General features: G+C 40.3%; 1 protein-coding gene across 13 annotated transcripts in view; it reads left to right on the top strand.

The window, feature by feature from the left end:
* Positions 1–17,446: 17,446 nt before the first annotated feature.
* LOC147618776 (ATP-dependent zinc metalloprotease FTSH 5, mitochondrial-like) overlaps positions 17,447–18,363 on the top strand; it is a 42,908-nt gene continuing 41,991 nt past the window's right edge. For 2 of the 13 annotated variants that reach the window (XM_086773818.1, XM_086773828.1), the window contains exons 1-3: positions 17,450–17,687; positions 17,827–17,876; positions 18,124–18,246. In XM_086773818.1, coding sequence (XP_086629944.1) covers positions 18,220–18,246 — 27 coding nt within the window. In that variant the 5' untranslated portion in view covers positions 17,450–17,687; positions 17,827–17,876; positions 18,124–18,219. Of the gene's footprint in view, positions 17,688–17,826; positions 17,978–18,123; positions 18,247–18,363 lie in introns of those variants that run through there. The other 11 variants (XM_086773819.1, XM_086773830.1, XM_086773822.1 and 8 more) reach the window with 10 other exon arrangements.

The raw sequence follows: 18,363 nt of genomic DNA, 5'->3' as shown, positions 1-18,363 counted from the left end.
CATCGCGTCTCGCAAGGTTACGCAATAAAGCATAGTGCTCACCACCATTCATCATCCACCACTTCCATGCAGGCTGCTCTTTAGCCATTTGTTGAACAAGGGAGTTGGAAAATAAACCCTCTTTCAATCGAAATAAGGTCATCTCCTTTATGCACTTTACACGATTATCAACATTATTATAAAAAGTGTTTACCACTTTATAAAAATCTTGAACCACCTCAACATTGGACATCAAATCCATATTCCAGTATTCAGGATCTAGCATGTAAGTAGCACTGTGTAGTGGTGAATGCACTCCAATCCATCTAGCATGGAAGTACTTCAATAGGACTTTTCTTTGTCTACTGGAGAATGGTACACGCCATTGCTTTTCCACCACTGAATGCTCTAATTTCTCAGGACACTCCAAACTCCGCTGGACAATCCACCATTGCATCCATGCTTTCCTGAGATTAGGCGCTCTTTGATCAAGATTTCGTACGGCATACATAACAGGCATCATTACATGGTATGCATCCATCACACTGTTCCACCAACTTCTTCTCGTAAAGCGCTGCCTTCAAGACTTTGATTTTCTCTTTCACTTTTTCAGGTTGAGTGTTCTCCCAGTCATGAAATGTCATGCATGTAAATGTTTCACAAACTACATCTTTATTTCGAAGAAGAGACTCAAAAGTGTAAAAGTGAGTGCAAAACCTAGTCTCCGCTGGAAGCTTTAACATAACTGACATGCGAGGTCGAAAAATATCTAACACTCTCTATCTCTTGAGCATGAATCTCACAAGCTGGCACGAGTAGTGTTGAACGATTGAGGCAAACCATTTGGTATCATCACTTTTATACCAATCTTTTAATACAAGATTCAAACTATGAGTATTACAGCCTACTGGAAAAACATGTGGATAGTGCCGCTTTAGGATTTTGGATGCATTCTTACAATTCTTTGCTTTGTCCGTGATGATTTGGACTACATTTTTGGCACCCACTTCCTTTATCACAGAGCCAATGACTTGAGCAATGTAAGCCCCAGTTTTGATTGAACCAGCAGAATCCACGGCACGGATGAAAGTCTCACCTCTAGGTGAAATAACCATTATATTAATTAATGGTTTTCTTTGTACATTGGACCATCCATCACTTACTATACTACATCCAAAAAACTCTATATTGCTAAGAATTATTCTTTGTACACATTCTTTTACTTGCGCATAACATTTCTCTAATAGATCATTTCGCATAGCATGGTACGTAGGCGGTGAAAACCTTGGTCCAAACTCACCAATTTTCTTCCATGCTCTCTTCCAATGCTCACTGTCCACCATCATCATAGCACTCCCAGAAAAGTAAATCGCTTCAGCAAGGGGGACGAGTTGTGCATCATCGAGCCGACCTTGACGTAGGCTGTCTCTTGCAATGAAGTTTGACGCATGGGTATATTTCCTACGTCAAAGTTCCGCTTGTAGGAAGATGCACTGGGTAGATTACTTTCTGGTTGCACATTGACGTTCGGAGTACAAGCAGGCGATGTAGCCGGAGTTTGATGATTAGAACAATAGTGTTCTTGCTGCCTTGATACATTAACGATAAGAGTGTAATGTTTTCTTGAATCTTTCTTTTGAATTTCTTCTCTTATGCATTTGGCCACTGCAGGTGCAGAGGGGTGGGTACATGACTTTTTCTTCGCTCCGCCTAAAAAGTGTTCTCTTAGTCAAGGTGCCCCACCTGATTTTACTGCGTGGCATAGCTTACACTCCCAATCTATGAATCAATCACCGACGTTAATTGCATATTGCCACTCTATCCCAAGTGCCTTTTTTTCCTACTATTTGGAATTTGGACTCTATTGGAGGTATCACTGGATCCAACATTGTCCTCCATCTCAAATAACCTATTCAAGCAAGCATATGCCTTTTTTTCCTACTATTTGGAATTTGGACTCTATTGGAGGTATCACTGGATCCAACATTGTCCTCCATCTCAAATAACCTATTCAAGCAAGCATATGACAATGAATACACAAATGAAAAAACAACAAAGTCACTCACGTATTACAAAACATACATCAGCAGACAAACTACTTCGAAACTATCTTGACAAACACAAAAGATCATCACATAACACAAAACTACTTCGAAACTATCTTGTAAGGTCTGACTACAAAACTACTTCGAAACTATCATGCACATTGCACCCCCAATGAAGGATGCCTTTTGTACCCAATTAAGGATACTTTACACAATCAAAGATCTATGCTTGCCCAATACTCTAGTATAGGACAATAGACCTTCTGTAACATTCACAAAGAAAATCAAAGATCTATGCTTGCCCAATACTCTAGTATAGGACAATAGACCCTAGTCTACTCTAAACTATATCAAGTATCAAGAACCAATACAAGCCCCTAAGCAGGACTCTTGGCTCCATCAAACCATTCATAAAGCAGAATGAGGTAGATTACCTATGTAGCTCAAATGCAAAGCTGAATGACTCCAACTTTGTCCCTAAATCTCCGCAAGTATTAGCTAGGAACCACACCCTGCCCCCCCAATTCAAAGAACTAAGGACGAGTGGCTCAATAGCCTTAAGAGTGCCTACAAAAGGAAAGACGACAGTCCCTAAGATAAGGACGTTCTTCCCAAGAGGACACTTCTAGCAACTCGAGAGCTCTACAAGTACTTTGAGGAGAGATCTCATGCCCCCAAAACAAGGACTATCTCCCCAAAAGTTGCATGATGGGTGTCGGCGGGCAATGTTTATAAACAGGACAAAACCCCGTCAGGATTCTTTTGTTTTCCCGCTGGGCCCGCCGAGAAAACTAAAGAACCCCGGCGGGGTTACGGGACTAGTAGGTTTTGGCAAGTCATTGCTCAAGTCATGTGAATATACAATGTGATCATCACAAGTTTTAATATGTTAATAACAGGTTTTGTTAACGTGATCACGAAATTGTGAAGACGTTAATGAAATCCCTGATTAGAGGATAAGGAAGACTGAGAGTGTAAATAATCCAAAATGAAAACAATATATTTTTGTTGTACATCCTTCACTATCAATGATTGAGATTGACTAACTAGCATACAACAAAGAGTTCCTGGGAACACCAAATCTCCCATAAACATACATATCTATAGGCTGTGAAAGCAACTAGCTGTTCTAGAGTTGAAACACGAAGAAATCCAATCAACCAATTGGGCCAATGAACCCTGATACCTAACCAGCCCATAAGCCACCATGACATCTGTACCCAGAAAGACTTGAGAGAGGAGGACAATGCCAAAATAAATGTAACATAGATTCCTCAGCTGCAAAGCATATATGGCACATTGGGGATGTCATATTCCTTTCTGTCATTTTTACTCCTTGTAGGAATTGCACCAGTCATGACTCTTCATAAAAAACAAGTTCTGTGTTCCATAAAGTATGAAATTATTGTTGCCAGAAACCAGAGGACCATTTGACTTTCCACATACGATTCAATGGAGTATGCCAATCAGGTGATGAGAGTAAAATATCATACAAAGACTTGGACTTTGGAGCACTAAAAGGACTACCAAAAGCCCAGTGCCAATCGGATACCAAAAGAACTCAAAAGATGCTGAGTATTGACAGGTAAGTGGATAACCTTGTCCATTATCTGAATCATAAAGTTAGCCTGAACAGAAGACAAGGCATACATCACTTTCAGCTGATGAGGATCTCTCCAGCCAAGTAAGGGACCATCCCAAACATCCATCAAAGTTTGAATACCTTTGTTGTGTATAACTCTAGCTAATTTAATATCCATAAATGCCATAGGGGAAGGAAAGAAAGGTCCCCACCAAAGACTCTAGAATAACAAAGAATTACCAGAAGTCCTTGGGGAACCATCCCAGATGAGCAAATGAACGAGTTGTTTCCACATGTCAATCAAAAAGTGGACAAAGGGTGACGCTTTCAAATGAACAGGAGCCCATGACACCACCATATTAAACCATGACAAAGGTTTCCATCTACCACCTTCAGTATGAAATAACTACTGATTCAACCAAAGATTTCAACATGATGGACCAAAACTGAACTTGTTTGCATAAAAGAGGAAAAAAACTTTGCATTCACAGCAATACAGTGAGTTTGAGCATGAAGAATACCTAGGCTAGCAAATCTCTTAGGTCTAGTTACCCTATCCTAAGCTATCCAAGCCATATGTCTTTTAGTAGAAGATCTCCTCCAAAGAAATGCCCTAACCTTTGAAATAATTTCTTTCCAATGAACCTTCCTGAAGTGAACCAAGGGTAAGGCAATAAAATGGAATTAATCACCTTGACCCTTCCAGCAAGAATGAGGAAATGAAAAGACCATTTCTAAATTTTATTCGAAATTCTCTACAACACCCACTGCACTACCTGGTTGTTAAATGACCTGAACCCCAAGAGGTGCCCCTAAATGTCTAAATACCGTGCCCTTGGAGACTACCTTACCATCCCAACATGAAACATCAAAAGAGACATCTTCTGAAAGAAATTTCATTCTGGACTTAAAAATGTTACACTTGGACCCAGAGGCTTTGCCAAACATTTCCACTAATTTTAATGCCTCCCGTACATTTTGAGCAATAGCTTGTAAAAACAATAAAGAATCATCAGCAAAACACTTGATCAAAAGTTGTTGAGAAGAAGACGCTTTCAACCCCTGATAATACCCAATTAGGCTACATTCTCAAAGGCCAAAATGAGAGGGTGAGTCACCACAGCAAACAACAGAGAGGCAAGTGGATAGCCCTGACAGACAGATCTCTTAAGATCAAATTCACCAACCATCACACCATTCAACAATAGTAAGCCTTCTCTAGGTCAAGCTGTAAGAGAACACACTTTTGAGCAGTTTTGTGGGCCAGTGACAAGGCCCACAAATTGACCTTCCTTTGATGAAACCATGTTGATGTTGTGAAACTAATTTGGCTAACACACCCGAGATAACCTAGCTGCAACGACCTTAGCAAAGATCTTGTATAAAACAGACATCATCGAAATAGGTCTCTCTAGTGCTGAAAGGAGGAAGCTACCACCTGTTTGGGAATCAGTCTGATTAGGCCCTTTTTGATGGAAAATTCAAGGTTACCAATGATAAAATCACTATTCAGCAGCATATAAGAAATTGGTGTATCCAAAGGCTCCCAAAATTTTAAGAAGAACTCAACAGTCAAACCATCCCAACCAGGGGCTTTATCCTTTCCAAGATGAGTTAATGCCTCATAACATTCTTCAACATGTAAAATGGGTGGTCTAACCAATTAGCTTAATCTTGGTCAACCAATTTAGTTACGTGTTAAAGGCATTGAGCTTGAGCAAGCCACCTATCTGCAAATGCATCCTCAGCTAAGCCAATAGATGAGCTTAAGTGATTGAGCCAAGCCTGAGCCATTTCATTTGGATCAGGAATCACAGCTCCATTAGAATCCTTGATAGAAAGCATGTAATCTCTTTTCCTCTTTACCTTCAAAGATTTGAAGAAAAATTTGGAAGGAGCATCTTGACTAAAAAAGAACTCTTGACTCGACAAAATTCTTGCTCTTTGAACCCTTGATAGTTCAAACTTATGAATCTATTGCTTGATATGCTCCAAAGACTGCAATTCCATATTAGAAAGACACGAAGACTATTGCTTTTGAAGTAATGACCCCAATTCCTGTTCTACTTTCCTTTCAATGAACCTGTTTTGAGCAGTAACCCTACGACCAGTAGATTTAATGGTTTGTTGACTGCACACACAATCTTCATCCTACTATTGTGTCTGTTAGGAGATACGTGAACAGGATGTTGAACAGCTGTAGTATGGAGTCGAGAAGGAGAAGCCCTATGAGTTGAAACAACACATTCCACTGGAATCACCTGAGGATTGAGAATCCACCACATCCATCTAAGGAATAGGAAGAGCATTTAAGTCCGAAGAGCAAACATGGGGGTATGACCAGAGTTATGCATACAACCCAAAAAAGGAGATCTACCCAAAGGAGACACAGGATGAGAACATCTAGGAGAAGCAAACCTATCTTGACAGGCATTCAAACTTGTAGAACCTACCAAAAACTACCAGCAAGCTACAGATTATCATTTTGAGGAGTGTTAATACTTCTTGTAGTAGGTGGAGCTTGGACAATATCTCCCAATGAATCATTACCTTTGTCTTTAGCCGTGGAAACATGGGGATTCTTATCAGAATTAGTAGGACTGACTCCATGCATTTTTTGAGACAATAGGGACAGAAGAGACATTCGTAAATACCACCGTGAAGAAACCCTTGCCCATATAAAAAACCCGAGCTATACCAGAAAACCCTAACAGAGACAATTGGAGCTAGTCCTGCAACTCTGTTTGAGAGGGAACACGGCCAGTACAACCAAAAATCAATGCAGCGCTTGCATACAAATCCAAATGTCCTTTGACATGCTCAAGCGGTAAGGTCACTCACTGCATCATCGGGCAAAGGTTGAATATGCGGAAGACCTTAATGAAGACGCTCGGCCGCTTGCACCCCTTGCTTGGTGTGTCAGCAAACGGTGCCCCCAACGCTTGTATATAAAGCTTCTTCCCCCCAGCTGGAGAATCGGGCAATGCTTCACGAGGCCTCTTCATCGGATCAAACTCACAATCTCACCATGGATATGGTAATGGCTCCGCCATGGAGCTATCCCCCACAATAGGGTTTGGGAGCCCAGACACAAAAGACGAGTGCATGAGACGTACCACACAAGACGCATCCACAGGGTGATTCTAAAGAGTCAACACTTTTATGACACCCCTGTTAAACAATCCTAAAATGGGATTGCTCATGGTGATAAACATAGATTAAGCAACATATTTAGGGTGGATTAAACCACACTAAGAACTCCATGAGAGAGAGAGAGAGAGAGATTGCACATCTCAAGTGAACCATACAATGATATAGTCTTTCTAGCCTTATCCCACTTTACATGTCATCATATATGTGGCACTCCCTTTTCCACTCTTTTGGTCAAACAGACTGACCAAATCCACATTCTATTGTAGGCACTCCTCTTCCTCATCCAAATCCAGTCCTTCCACCATGTTGAGCCTTTCCACCACCTGAGGTCGGCTTCATGTCTCCACTCTCTGCCTGGACACTACGGACAACTTCAACTTCTTCTTCCCTTTCTGGAGTGTGATCACGTTGGAATGCCAATCCTACTTGATTCGAGCATGTCGTAGCCAAGTGCGGCCCAGCAGGATGGGGTAGGCCCCTTTAATGTCCTCCATCCGTAGCACTACTACTGCCACTTGGAATGAGAATCTGAAAACTTCCATGATTAGTCCACAAACCACGAACCAACCCCAGTGGCTACACCCTTTGTTGATTAACCATTTTAAAACGGCAAACGGTGTAGGTTTCCATGTCTTCGTACCCAACTTCTCACACATCATATCCGACAAAATGTTGACCCTGGATCCTCCGTCCAATAAGACACCATAAATGTGCTGACCCGCCAACTGCACATTGATCACCGGAACAGCCTCGTCAAACACCGGAGCTTCAACTCCGGGAGCTCAGACATCCACCTCCATGGAGCCTACCTACACTGTTGGCTTATCCACCGGCACTCTGCTTCCGACTTCCTCTGCACCCATAAGCTGTCAGATCAATTGCTGTCAGAAATTCGGTACCAATGTATGTTGTTCCACTCACATGTCTGCTGTTCCACTGGCATGTCAGCTGTTCCACACACTAACATGTGAATCGGTTATCCCTTCAAATCCTCCCATAAATCATACGACTAATTGTTAACTTTTTCCTTGTCCAGATTCAGGAAATCCTTCCACATGACACAGATCTCTGGAGGATTGTGACAATGGGGATACCAAGACATGTGGGATGGTTGACTTTTTTGCATAGGCATCCTCGGTGTACGAGCCAAGTATGCACGAGCTACATCGCTCAGCTGCATGTGTAACTCTTGAGCAATCATTGCCATTGCATGATCCATATAAGATTCAACTTTCTTGGCCTTCAAACGATCATGTACCAATGGATCCTTGTGGCAGTAGACCTTCATTTCTTCTTGTTGTGCATAAAGAAGAGCTTGCGTATGAGTAAGTTCATCCCTTAAGGCTATGGACTCTTCTTCTTGCATTTCTAAAATTGTGAAAGATTGCGGATCAGCTTTATGTAAATGTAATGTTTGTAGACTATGAAAAGCCTAATAAGTTAGATTTTTGGTACATAGCCACTTGACATTACAGAATTTTTCGATTTGCTGTCTACAAGCTTGTTCAAACTCCATTCATATCAAATATTGATCCACCAAATGAGTTTTGTAAGGTTTTTGCTTTTTGCTTTTTTCTTGGCATAAATTATATATCTTGCAATAGTTAATGTTATTATCTTAAATATATTTTTTGGACAGATGGAGGCGAGGAGTATAGGCTTCCAAGGAGAGATAATCCAGTCACCCGAAGATTGTTTTAATGCTTATTCATGTGTGTTAAGATTGTCACCATTATATTAGGTTGGAATGCTAGATGTATACTTATGCCAAGTTATGTGCGTTCATATTTAGGTTGCCAAGTTGAGGACCATGAGGCCCAAAATGGGCTGCAAATATAGGGGTTATCTCTACTCTCCCCTGAGGATGAGTTTGTGTTTTTATGCATGCAAGAATCCTATTGCCCTTCAGGGAGGACGGGTCATGCCACTAGTATAAGGCAATAGTGCCAACAAAGCTCTATAAAGGAAAGGAAGGGGCCCATTTGCCTAGCAACGCCTCAACCCCATGAAACGCCCCCACCCCTAGCCCATCTCCACAACATCTCTCTCTCTCTCTCCACACACACACACACACACACACACACACACATAAAAGGCATTGAAAAGGACCCATTTCCATTACTACCACATGCACATTATGTCTTGTCTACATGATTAGACCGCCCGGGTCGTCCAAGGACCATCACTCAAGCCCACAATTTGACCACAACAATGGTGTGATCACCATCCCTTGTCGTTATGGATGTTGATCCCCTTGAGCTAGGTAATCCTTATGCTGAGCCCACCTTTTGACAACAATGGTGATTACCACCACCTTGTAGTCATTTTGGATGTCGATCCTCTTGTGAGGTTATTGTTGCCAATCTCCAACTTCACATTCATGACATTGTGTGGTGGCTGGGTGTGATGGCCTCTACTACACCACCTATAGGCACACAAGAAGAAGACATAATAAGATCAAAACTAGGGGACACCCAAATCCTAGCTCGAAGGGCACCAACCAACCTAGCTCTTGTCCCTAGCCCTCCAACAGCTGGCTTAGTGGGACACGTCAACACCCTCTTAACCTCCCTGTCTGATCCAACTGCCTCCTCTATCTATCCTCCCCAGTCGACACTGACCTGCAGCACCTCTGATCATGTACCTAAAAGCCTCTCCTAAACCACAGCTCACATCCAGTTGACCAAAACATTCCCCAGCTGACACAGAACTGTCTAATTCTGCCTCTAAAATCCTCCACTAGTCCCCAATCAGAAACGTGTCTTCCAAGCTCTTTAACTATCCTCCAGCATCAGCAACTTACATACACAATCCCAAGACCTCCTTGGTTAGCCTCTGCTGACCCTCTTCTAACCCCTCTCTGACCTTCACCTGCTAAAAATTACCTCAGTAGTCTGACACAGAATCGGCTGACTAAGAACCCTTCAACTAAAACAAAAACTTCTCTCACATGTCCTCTGACATCCACAAGCCCTCAGGCAACTCTAAACTCAACAAGATATCACATTATAGGCTACCTGCTAACTATATCTGACACACCTAACTAAACCCAATGAAACAGCTAAACTAACACAGATGATGTAGATTTCCTCTCTTCTATGTCTGCAAACACTTCTGGATGCTCAAATCAATCAAACCACACCAAGATCCACCAACATGGACTCTCAACTGACAATAGCCATGGTTACCACAAAAACACCATCAGACCATAAATCAATCCAACTGCTGATAGTTGACCTCTGACTATCAATTGTGAATCAGAAGCGCTACTCTCAAGGTCGGACAAACCAAATCAAACAATCTACACCATCAGCTGACTATTTTGATGTTCAGCTAACACACACAACTGACTCAGAACCTCCTCTTCTCAACTGACACACACTGAGTCAATACTGAGTCAATACTGATCCAGAACCAGATCCCCAGTCTTCATACTCACACACTCAGAAGCTTCATCTCTATAAACTCAAAGAAAACCACACCTTCATCACAACAAAAACATCAAACAATAGATTATATACCCAAACACTCTGTCTGCTCTTCAGATGACTAAAAAACTTCACTATCTCAGTAGCCCTGAGACATGGGCACCAACATAAGAAGAAAACACAAAAGAAACACATGGATTCCATACTGGTAGACCCTAGCTACACAGTCTCAAACTCTGAATACATTGTCACGCACAGCATGCCTTTCTTACACAAAAACAATGCTCAACTGCTTAACTGACAAGAAGGCAACAACAGTTGAGAAGAAACTGATCTAAATCAAGTCTCTAATGAAATTCAGCTCCTCAGAGATCCAAGGGAACACACCTCCTTCAAGACTCTCTGGCCTCCAGCTCTCCCTTCGCTCTGATCCAACCAATTCTCTCACACTGATGTGGCTTATTCTTCTATAAATTTGAAAATATATGCAAGAACTCTAGCCTGCAACAAATAGACTTGCAAGAGTCCACTCAACTATAGTCTCTCTAGTGGTCTCTTCAGCCTCATTGTTATCAACCATGCCTGGAAATTGCCTCAATTCTCCCTCTTCAAGCTCTGTCACCGCCTTTTTTTCTTCCAAAAAGATGCGTCGCCTGTCTTCTTTGGATCGCCATGCTGTTTTTATTTTTGTTTCATGCACTTGCATTTATCCTTTCAATTGCCATGTTGTTCCTGCCACTCTGGATCTACCATACACCATCTTATGTACATTTTATTCATCTTTACACCATTTTTGGGAGGGTCTTGGGATTCACCTCACATATAGCCCACCCCCTAAAGTGAAAACATTCATGTTTTCACAGCTTCTTTGTGTTTCAAACTCCTCTCTTCACAAACCACTCTATACAACTCTATTTATAGCAACAAAAGCAGCATTAAGTTCTTCAACATCCACCTAGGTCAAAAGGGTACAAAACCCTCCTCCACAACCAACCAGCTGAACTGAGCCATTCTCCTGGATCAAACACCCGCACATCATCCTCAAACAACCTCTGCACATTACCCTTATCAAATGATTGCATCATACAAACATATTTACTCTTCAGCCCTCTCCCTACTTCTTTATTCAACTTAAAACCCTTCTTGTTATACCGAGCTTTTGGTATGACAAGTATGTTTCTTACCAACTATTATTTTTCAAATATATATATTTAACAACATGCATACCTTGTTGATCATTTTGGTAGGACTTGCCAACCACATTTTATTGGTAATTTTGTGTTCAATATCTCATTTTTCAATGTACCATGTGCACAACCTTGCTGGTTTGTTAAACTTTTCTTTTGTCAAATTTCAAGACCAAGTTTGCAAGCTACGCAACTGAGGGCATTCTTAACCAAGAGGACTGTTATGTGAGTGAACTTTCTTGAGAATTGATTTATCTTTCTTGAGAATTTAATTATATTTATTCAAAAAAATTAGATTTAGAGATAAGAGTATATGGATATCTCTAAAAATTTAGAAAATATAAAGGAAATAAATTGTGATAAAAATAGCATCCTTATGATAGAGATCCCCAAAAGTAGGTCGGCTTTTGCATACTGCTAAATTTAGCAAAATGGCCCATGATAAATTATAGAATAGGCCTATTCTCATAATTTTAAGTACCAACTCGACTATATTCTGGCAAAAAAACATGAGAGTTACAGATGCTACAAAAGTTACAAGCCAGCCAAGCCAAGTTGAGACACGCAAACATCTACAGGAAGTATCAATTTCTCTTATTGTTTTCCTTATATGGTTTAATTATTTCTTGTGTGTGTGTGTGTGTGTGTGTGCATCTGCTCAACATATCCACCTGTCATTCATCCCTGTACAACATTATTCAAATCATCGAAACTCTGCAGCTTCTTCAAATACTCTACATCTTGCAGGTCATAGCCAAACATATCATAGCCATCTACATGGTTCACATCTAAAGACTAGGCATCATCTGCAGCAAAACAACACTCTCATCCTCATCACCAAAAATGTAACGTACTCATGTGTACGTATTTTTTGGGCCCATTTTACTTGGTGATTTTTAGAATCTACATTTAATTTTGAAAAGTGGGAAATACTTGGACATAAAAGATTAATTTGGTCACAAATTGAGTAATTTTAGAGATGTCGATTTTTGGTGAATTTTGGGGCTTTTTATGCATGTTTTGTGCTGTTAATTGAAAGTGATTTCTATTCTATACTTAACAATGTTAGATAATGTATAAGAGGGTCTACATGGTAGTCATTTTGGATGTCGATCCTCTTGTGAGGTTGTTGCCAATCTATTTGTGGTTGCCAACAGAGCTAGGATGATATTTGAAGCCACTCCCCTACAAAAGGCATCCCTACAAAGGTATTAACATCAATGAAAGAACAAGGTAGGGGATCCATTCGTGACATGTGTGGAGATTATTGAAAAAAGATGGAGATACAATTTGAACACCCAACCATATGATGGTCTCGTACTCCCTTACGGAAGCACGGCAATAACTATTCGTCGATGAGCGTCTCCCAAACCTTTAAAGCTTACACCTAGAGTTCAAATGTTTAAGACAGTGAGCCTCTCCTGAACCTTTAAAGCTTACACCTATAGTTCAAATGTTTAAGACGAGACGTAACGCAACATACAATTGATAACTTTCATGCAATGACAAAGCATATCAAGGTACATCATCATCACTTTGTCTACTGAGAAGCTACAAGTTGGCAACATCGACTTATGCTACTCATCTCCCCATGATCAACTCATGCTACTCATCTACCCATGATCATCGCATGCTACTCATTTACCCATGATCAAGCAATATATATTTTCACCAATCCAATGAGACATGATAATAACTTCTTTCGCAAATAACTAGAAATTCAATGCCAAAACTCACCCTAGAATTTTTTATAAGGGCATGATCACATAGTGCAAAAGCCTATCCATGGGGTGGGTAAAAGATTTGAAGGGCACAAATTATGCCCCTACAAGACCCATCATTTATTTTTTTCGAAAGACCCCTTTTAAGGGGATGTATTTAAGCTAGAAGCTACATCACTCACATACACAACAACATAGTGTCAAGGGAACCCATGACCTCTTGGCTAAGGTGAGCTAGAAGCTACATCATTCACATACACAACCCTACAGTGTCATGGCTTTTGAGCCCACGACCTCTTGTCTAGGGTGGGTCGTGTGATGAGGTGAGCCACTTGGGCAAGGTGCCCGTGAGATGTCTCGTCATTTTTTCCTTTTTGCATCCTTTGTGGTTGGGTTCCAAAACCCCTCCAAAATGTCTTGCTTGATACCCCCATAAGTGTCTCCGATAGGTACAAGACCCCACCAAAAACATTTGGCTACAAGATTTTGAATTCAAATTTTTTAATGGACCTCAAAGGAGCTTATTTTAAGAGGATTTTAAGATTATATTATCAAAACGACCCTAGCAATCAGTTAGACTGAGGTTACATCAGTATTTGGTTTTTTCATCCATACTTTTTTTTTAATCCACTGAGTGCTCTTAAGAGGGGGTGTTGAAGATTAAGTTGTGCTTCTTGTAGATTTTCCTAGATTCCTTAAAGATTTCCTTGAATACTAGTTTCCTTGTACCCTGAATCTAGGTTACTCAATGTTCCATTTATTATACTCTCATATAAATACCACTCTTAAATAATATAAGTTCTACATTTTGAATGTTAATAATCTTGTGTGTCCAAGTGCTCACACTGGCACACATTTTGTAGGTTAATAAGTTCTACATTTTGTAGGTTAATAAGTTCTACATTTTGTAGGTTAATAATCTTGTCCCCATGTCACTTTAGAGCATATGCCCATGCATGTCTCTTCCCCCATTTTGTTTAAATTTTTGTGCACTACTAGTTATGACTCCATCTCCTTGATAATATTGTCCCTTGCCTTAAGATATCTTCTTTTCTTGATGGCCGGCTAAGCTCTCTGAATTTTCAAATTCATTCCAACAGTGGTTTGAGCTTCCAATGACTCTACTTCCTGCTCCTTAAATTCTTCTTGTTAAGCTAGCTTGCAAGGTTTAACTCTACTTCTTGCTCCCTAAATTCTTCTTGCTGAGCTTGAGCTCTTTCTTCTTGTTTTGACATTAGTCTTTAAGCTAATGTCTAACTTCACAATCTTTGCACAATTGAACAAGAGACCCTATTGGATGCATCATTCCTCTGAAGTTGCTGACCATTAATTAGTTGAGTCCCATGTGCTCAAATTATCTTTCAAAACTCTGATTCTTGCCCAAAACTCTTCCATTATTGCTTTTTTCTACCGTTGCATTACCACCAATTAACCCATCATTGACGTAGTATTTTTAGTATATGATTGATTTCCATTACAATCGATTTGTTTAGAAACTAGGCCATATGCCGTCCATAAATTCCTACTCTTATGCAATAAGGTTTTTTTAATTCAAAATTAGTTGATGATGCAAACCTTGGCATGTTACCAACATTGGGAGGGAGGTTGTAGAAGTGTGGTGAGAGATGACAATATGTCATTGTGAGTGGTGTTGCCTTGCAATGATGTGTAAAAGGTCTGGTTGTGGGCAAAGACCCATCATTTGATTTATGTATGGGCTTGAAACCGCTACCCGTGCTACTTAAGTATTGATTGAAACAAGATATGCCTCCCTTTCAAAGAGATCATGTCTAGTGTCATGTTTTGTATTTTGTCATATACACAAGTGCATGGAGTTTAAGAGACTATGGAACACCCTTGAATTGTGACACATGTCATCTTTATTTCATGGCTTGTTTTGCTAGCCTTGTTGTATGTAGTTATATTTGTGATGTTTTGTAGCTTCATTATAAAAGCCCCTTAGTTGAATTGATAGGCAAAAGCCATCTTTTACATTACCATTGACCCATGTAACACAATAGCTTGCTGTTGTCACAATGTTTATGCTCTCTTGATTCACAAAAAAAGGTGGATTCAACTATACCAACAATTAAATCTCTTAATCTCTCTATTTTGTGGTACTTTTAGATGTCAATACATCATCTTAACTATGTTTTTTAACGACTCAATCCATTTCTTCAATAACTTAAATAATATCCATGAGCTAAGAGAGCTCTTCCCAAGATTCATTGTCCTTTGACGTTATTTGTTTTCCTATCTTTTTATGGAGTTGATCTTTGTTACATTGTTTTAGGACGAAGAGTGGTTCCTAATGTTTCTTGGTGATGCTCCACACACTTCCCATTGCTAACACTGCCATAACATGGAGAAACTACTAGTCACTATAAGAAGTCCCCTTACACAACCTTTAAGATTGGTCAAAAAGAATCTCCATATGTTCATACACCATTGAAGAACCACCTTTATCAATATGTTAGCATAGTTGCTAGTTTAAGCAATTGGAGAACCATCTTTAAGATTGGTCAAAAAGAATCTCCATATGTTCATACACCATTGAAGAACCACCCTTATCAATATGCTAGCACAGTTGCTAGTTTAAGCAATTGATGATGAATTCCTTGAGAAATTGAAGAGATCCCTTCACAACTACCTACCATTTTTGTGGAAGATGTTGTGCTAGTAACTCTTTACAGTGTTGGGACCACCCCTCAATCTTGGTTACTAGAGTGACATGATTATTTACCTTCGGAGTATACAATGTTTTGTAATCACTCTCTTCTTATGCTTGAGCTTCATGTGTAGTGAGCTTTGTCATCCTCCTTTGAACTTTGCCTTGTCTTGACACCAAATGTAGATTGTACCTTACTTTATCACAAGGCCCATACAAGGTTGTGTTATACCTTCCAAAAGGTGAAGATCTATACTACTAGGTTCTTTGCCTTTGAGTATGAGAGACACACTTGTTTGACCACCCCTCAATCTTGGTTACTAGAGTGACATGAATATTATTTACCTTCGGAGTATACAATGTCTTGTAATCACTCTCTTCTTATGCTTGAGCTTCATGTGTAGTGAGCTTTGTCATCCTCCTTTGAACTTTGCCTTGTCTTGACACCAAATGTAGATTGTACCTTACTTTATCACAAGGCCCATACAAGGTTGTGTTATACCTTCCAAAAGGTGAAGATCTATACTACTAGGTTCTTTGCCTTTGAGTATGAGAGACACACTTGTTTGACTACCCGGTTCACTAGAATAATTTGAACATGAGTACAACTTTTAACGCCTCTTTATGTACCAAGCCTGTTGATCTTGTGTCACCAAACCATGCCTCAAGCAAGAAGGGACATACTACCTCGTTTCATTAATTTTTGTGAATAGTTTGGCTACTCGAGTTTGTTTCACTTGCTACACTTACACCTTGTTGATCTTGTGTCACCAAACCATGCCTCAAGCAAGAAGGGACATACTACCTCGTTTCATTAATTAAAGTTTGGCTACTCGAGTTTGTTTCACTTCCTACACTTACACCTTGTCTGCTAGCACCCATGTGGTCTTTAACTACCACATGTAGCGGCTTTGAGATGTGCAATTGAAGATACAAAATAGCCTCATGAGCCACTTCCCTGGCTTCCTTCTCTCCTACTCCGATTGTGGTCATGCAGACACAAACAAGTATCTTTGTTCATTAGAGACACACGAGAATTAAGTGTGGATGGTGTACATTGTGAAGGGTCGTGATAATATTCCCCCGCGCGCGCGCGCGTGTGTGTGTGTGTGTTGATCAAGGAAGGTCATGGAAGAAGATGACTGCGTAAATGTCCAAGGGGTGGCCTTTCTGTATGTGAATTGGTCACTAGTGTGAACTGAACTGGGGAGAGCCGCCACACGTGCCTCCACCAGAACTACAAGTCTACCACAACTTTACTGTTACTTTTGCTGCTTCAGAGCTCAAACTCAAAGCAAGCCAAAAAGAACAAGCGAAGAAAAGGGAGAGATCCATGAGCATTTTGTCAAGGCATTGTTAAATACACGCGCAACGCGCTGTGTGCCGAAAACTGAAAAACAGCTAGGATATATTAATATTGTATACTCTGCCAGGCTCCTCCTCCTCAGCGTGGTGCATAGAGAAATGATAGGCAGCAGGGTTTGTTTTTTTTGGGGTACTACCAAGGATGTCTGAGAATATGTAATATTGGTCCTTTTTTGCATCTTCGTATGCTATATTACTATGATATTTTTGTTTTCGCTATAAATCTATGAGACATGGATGTTATTTTGAGATATGTATATATGAAGTCACTTGAAATAATGTATTGTGTTTACTTAAAACATGACCTAAATTGGAGAAACTGAGCCTATTTTTTCTGAACTCTACTGGCCGCAGCAACGCGCGGGTCCATTACTAGTATCAATAATGTAACATCTACTAAAAGGAGAGTTGCATGAGTCACATCTCGGTAAGGATATTAACCAGGCCATGGAGGGCGGGAGCTGCAGAAACCCTTGATATCATCTTCACACAGACGCCGCGGGAAGAAGAAAAAAGCAGGGAGCAGAAAGCAAGGGGCCTTTAGGGCGGCGAACCACCGGTATAGTTTTTTTTAAATTTTCTGTGCAATGCTTAACGCGGGTTCTGTGATCCATGCATTTAGAAAACGTTTTCTTCCATCGTGTATGAATTTCGGCTTAGGTCTGATTTTTTATCTTATGGCTTTCTGAAATGGGCAGCACAGAGCGTTTTGTCATAGGGTTTGCTGAAACGGGGCTGCAGGAAAAAGGTGTTTTTAGGGTTTTATTACGAAAATTGCAGTGTTCTTCTTCGCTTTTGCGCTTTGCAATCAGAAATTATTCAGGATGTTACCCACTGAACGTTTACGTTGTAGGTTTCTTTATCGAGGCCATTTGATTAAGCCCTCTTAACCCTTTGAATAGGCCATTTGATTGTGGCCTAACCCTTATGGCTTAACCCATTTGAATTCCTTTGATTATTAGCTGCTGACACCTCTTTTGTGGGACTTGTTGCAGGATCTCATAATTGTCAGTATTAAGGATTTCTAAGTGTTCACCGCTCCATCATTCTAGAGGGGAGAGGTATCCAAGCCTTTATTTATCTGCACAGAGATGGCATGTTGGCAACTTATTAAAAAGGTGAACTTTGCATCGGTGCTAGCTTTAAGAAGATTCTTATATCAGTATTTGATCTACCACCATGCAACTTTGTGTCAACACATTGAGAACCAAAATGATTGTTTTAAGACTTAAAAG

This window comes from Cibotium barometz, chromosome 34, assembly GCF_041138505.1.
Source record: "Cibotium barometz isolate CiBa-2024 chromosome 34, ASM4113850v1, whole genome shotgun sequence".
Taxonomy (NCBI): domain Eukaryota; kingdom Viridiplantae; phylum Streptophyta; class Polypodiopsida; order Cyatheales; family Cibotiaceae; genus Cibotium; species Cibotium barometz.
The sequence above is the reverse complement of the archived record's forward strand: the minus strand, read 5'-3'. Positions and strand labels throughout refer to the sequence as shown.